Source organism: Trichechus manatus, unplaced genomic scaffold (assembly GCF_000243295.1).
Source record: "Trichechus manatus latirostris isolate Lorelei unplaced genomic scaffold, TriManLat1.0 scaffold00185, whole genome shotgun sequence".
Lineage (NCBI taxonomy): Eukaryota > Metazoa > Chordata > Mammalia > Sirenia > Trichechidae > Trichechus > Trichechus manatus.
This window is the reverse complement of record NW_004444121.1, coordinates 3,213,655-3,217,886: the sequence shown is the minus strand read 5'-3', so window position 1 is coordinate 3,217,886 and position 4,232 is coordinate 3,213,655. Positions and strand designations below refer to the sequence as shown.

Below are 4,232 nucleotides of genomic sequence, written 5' to 3'. Positions count from 1 at the left end.
ACGGAGCTGACCCTGACCCCACCCCATGTGATCACTCCCACACGCCAGCCACGGCCCAGCCTGACTGCAGCCACACAGAGGTCACAGCCACAGCTGACCACGTCGTTGGGCTGACCACTGCCCCATACCGGCTGCAGCCCAAACCTGACGGACGTGGCGCCCTCCCCCGTGTCCTGCGCAGGAGGCCTTGGAGGAGGGAGGAGAGGAGTCTGCAGGGGAGAGGGGCCGGTGAGGGGAGATGCTGGGAGGCCGGGCGGGGGCTGCCCAGGAGGCCCAGAGTGGCCGGGGGAATGGAAGAAACGAGAGAAAAAGTTCACAAGGAACGAGCAGACGCTGACTGAGGAGGGGGAGGAGCCCGGGCAGGGGCGAGGCGCAGAGGCACTAACATGGCGTTACTGGCGGCGTCGGCGCTGGCGCTGGCGGCAGGGATAACTCCACACCTGGCACATTTGAGGGCGCGCCCAAGGGGGGGCTCGGGCAGCGGACTGCAAGTGAAATTAAAAGGCTGAAACAAAAGCAAACACTGTCCCCGCGGAAATCAAGCGGGGTCGGGACAAAGAGCAGACCGACCGCAGCCAGCCCAGGGCCCGGGGGTGGTATCCTCCTGAGCGCCCTCGGACCTCAGGGCCAGCCCCCACCCGGCGGAGGGGACCCTGGGGCTGGCTCTCTTTGCACCTGAGGAGCACAGCGGGCTGGGGGCTGTCTGTGCTGGAGCCGAGGGTGCGGTGCCGGCCGGGGCACAGGCTGCCGTGTGTCTGCTCAGAGCAGTGGGACGCTGTCTGCAGTGGGTTTGCACAGACAAGCCGAACTCCCCGGAGCCGGGCCACCTGCTCCAGCCCATGAGCTGGAGGGAGCAAGGGTTCAGGGGGCCAGGGCCCCCCGCAGGTCTGTGTGGGTATGCGTGTGCACTTGTGGTTTGTGTGAGCGCGTGTGTGCACGAGCATGCACTTGTGCGTGTGTACAAATGTTCACGTGGCATACGCATGCATGCGAGCGTGCAAAGATCCGTGTGTGCTGTGCCTCCTTGTCTGTGTGGGGGGAGTTGGGGTCCAGGCCAGAGGGCGAGTCTGGGTGTGTCTGGGCAGCATGCACCAGGCCGAGCCCTTGCCCACTGTTCACACCCGGGTAAGGGGCCACCCAGCGACAGCAGGCAGGGCCCAGACGTACAAGGGCAGGCCCGGATCCCTGTGCCACCAGCTCCGCAGCCTCTCTAAATTCAGTCTGCCGGGCTGTGAAATGGGGGATGCTGACCACTTGCTCGGAGGGTCACTGCAGGGGCAAACCAAGCAGAGGATGGGGGTCAGGGCCCAGCCCAGGCCCCCGGCGGTCACTGCCGTGTCTACAACGAGGCATGTACCCACATGCAGTGTGGGTGCCTGACGGATGATACTGGGGGCCCTGCTGTGGGGGGCAGGCCTAGGCCATCAAGTGGAGGCCCTCAGAGGCACCTGCCCATGCCCACTTCACAGACCAGGAGCCCAGGGCCAGGGGAGTGGGGAGTGGGGACTCAGATCCAGGCCAGCATGGGGTCCTTCAGGGCCATACCACGCCCCCACCAAGCCAGCTCGGCCGGAACCCCCAGAGGCCCAATGGGAAGGTTTCCTGAAGCTTTGGTTCACAGAGAGAGGAAGAGGAGTCAGAGAGACAGAGACCAAATGAACGACAGGCACAGAGGGGCAGGGGGGGGTGCAGCGGAAACCCCGCAAGGACACCAGCCAGGACAGACGCACAGACAGAGCAACAGCCGGAAAAGGAGGAGGGCCTGGAATGGTGGGGGAGGGACAGAGAGGGAGCCCCCCCCTGCAGCTTCCCCTCCCTGCCTGAGTGACCGCGGGCTGTCCTCTGGGGGTGGACTGGAGAGGCAGCCAGTCTCAAGCACCCCCCACCCCTTCCCCAGGTGCCTGCCCCACTGCCCTGTGTGACTCCCCCAGGGCACCGCCCTCTCTGGGAGCATTTCCCCAGTGAGGGGCACTGAGCTGGCCTGGCCCTGCCCTCTCTGCCCCGGGGTGAAGGCCCCACAGGACGGCCTGGGTCTGTCACCCAGACGGGGTGGCCTTGCTTAGGGTCACACAGCACAAGGACCACACAGTCATGGCGCCGCGGGGCCAACGGGGTTCTTGCCCTGGATGTTGCCGCTGACGGCAAACCCGCGGTGGGGAAGGGCGTGCCAGGGAACCCAGCACCAGCCTCGGGTTGGGCACCTCCCGCCCCACAGCCCCTGGCAAGGGCAGAGTCTCTGGGAGCAGGCAAGACATCTCTGAGGACCTGTCATGGGCCACGTGGGAAAACTGAGGCCCAGAGAGCGACAGGGGTTGGCCGTGAGCCTTGGAAATCACTGTGCTTTGTGCCTCAGTTTCCCCACCCTACAGCGCGGAGGCGGGCCTGGGTTTGTTTCCGCTTGGTGGGGTGCGGCTGCCCGCCCTACCCTGCCCGCTCCTTCAGCTTCTTGTCGGTGATGCCGTCCTTGGACACGAGCCTGTTGAACACCAGGATCCCGATGACCATGTTCACCTGCGAGGCAAAGGGGCAGCTGTCACCCGCAGTGTCCCTTCCCCGCTGGGGCCCCCTCCCAGGCCCCCACGGCTGTCTGCTGGGCTCCTCATGACCCACACAGGCTGACCAGCCAAGGGAGGTCCCCACGCCGATGTGGAAGCTGGCCGGCCGGCCTGCCTGGGGGTGGGGTGTCTGTCCTGGGCTGAGGGACACCCTGTATGTCCCTGTTTGAGGGAAGGCCCACCGGCTCGGGCACCTGCCCAAGGTCCCCAGCTGGGAAGGACCAGCCCCCGCCCCCCCCGATGCACCATGGAAATGGGGTGGCATGAAGCCCCTGGGATGGGGGCTCGGGCCTCCTTCTGCCAGCAGCGCCTGCCCTCACAATGGCGCCAACGCTGGCGGGTGGGAGGCATTAGCATGCATGGCACGGGCTTCTTCAGCAGAGGCGCCTTCGAGGAATAAAGGCACAGGCCCCCGGGGGCTGGGTGCCGGCCGGGGAGGGAGGCTGGCCGCCAGATGCTGCCCCAACAGCAGGGTCGCCTCCCCTGAGCCCTGCTGAGCATGGGGTGCCCCTTGAGGAGGTGGCCCTGCTCAGAGGAAGCTCTTGCAATATAGCAACTCGAGATCAGGTGGCAGACGAGTGTCCCGGGAGGGGCAGGGAGAAGGGTCTAGGATCTCTGGTCCCTCTGCTCTGTCCTTGGGCTCCCCTGCCCATCTGCGCACCGGGGACAAGAACCCGGCAGGGGGCCCTGCGGGGCTGTCTGACTTCCCAGCAAACAAACGGGTGGGAAACAGCTGAGGGAAAACCCACAGAGCAAGTCGGAGAGCAGGTGACAGCCATGCTGCCTGCCCAGCACCCCCCAAGGGACAAGATACCCTGGGCTTGTGGGGGACATGCCTCCCCCAAGTGTAGTGTGAAAGCTCCCTGCTGCTTCGCTCGCCCATCGTTCCATCTGTCCATCATCCACACCCCCATCCACCCACCCGCCAGGGCTCCTGGCAGGGTGAGCTGTATACAGCCAGCATCCAATACTAAGGTGGGCTGTGGTCCTATGAACAGGAGGCCTCGAGCCCCCAGGGCAGGTCAGAGGTGGGCACTGCAATTAGGGTCACCCCAAATCCCCAGCCCGAGAGGCTCCGAGAGGCTAGGGGTCCAGCAGGGGCTCGAGGGGTGGGTCCTACCAGCACTACGGCAGCTGCGGGTCCCACGAAGGCATACAGCAGTCCCCCCTCCAGGGAGAGCCAGCAGCTGGGGAGGACAACAGGCTGGTTAGAGTCCAGTGTGGGAGCCTCCATCCCCTAGATGCCAGGCTACTGGGCTTGTCTAAGGAAAGGGGGGAGCTGGAGAAGCAGAGGAAAATGAAGGGCCCTGCCCCCGTCCCTCCCCCAGCACCCCTCCCTGGCTGGCCCCTCCCCAGCACCCCTCCCTGGCTGGCCCCTCCCCAGCTAGCCCTCTCCCCCAGCACCCCTCCCGGGCTGGCCCCTCACCCAGCTCCCTTCCCTGGCTGGCCCCTCCCCAGCCAGACCCCTCCCCCAGCACCCTTCCCTGGCTGGCCCCATCCCCAGCACCCTTCCTCAGCTGGCCCCCTCCCCCAGTCCCCCTCCTGGCTGCCCCTCCTGGTTCCTCTGCAGGTCTGTCAGACCCTCCCAGGCCATCCACAGCCTTCCCCACATGATCCTAAATGCCAGGCTCCGCCTCCGGCCTCAGCACATGGCCCCCACCTGGCCAGACCCCCCTC

At 66.3% G+C, this 4,232-nt stretch overlaps 1 protein-coding gene across 1 annotated transcript in view; it reads right to left on the bottom strand.

Moving 5' to 3' along the window:
• Positions 1-4,232, bottom strand: part of ADGRB1 (adhesion G protein-coupled receptor B1) — an 80,185-nt gene that overhangs the window by 18,483 nt on the left and 57,470 nt on the right. The window contains exons 27-28 of the mRNA XM_012558762.1: positions 3,676-3,742; positions 2,426-2,511 (exon numbers count right to left, since the gene is read on the bottom strand). Of these exons, the coding sequence (XP_012414216.1) occupies positions 2,426-2,511; positions 3,676-3,742 (153 nt within the window). The remainder of the gene's footprint in view (positions 1-2,425; positions 2,512-3,675; positions 3,743-4,232) is intronic.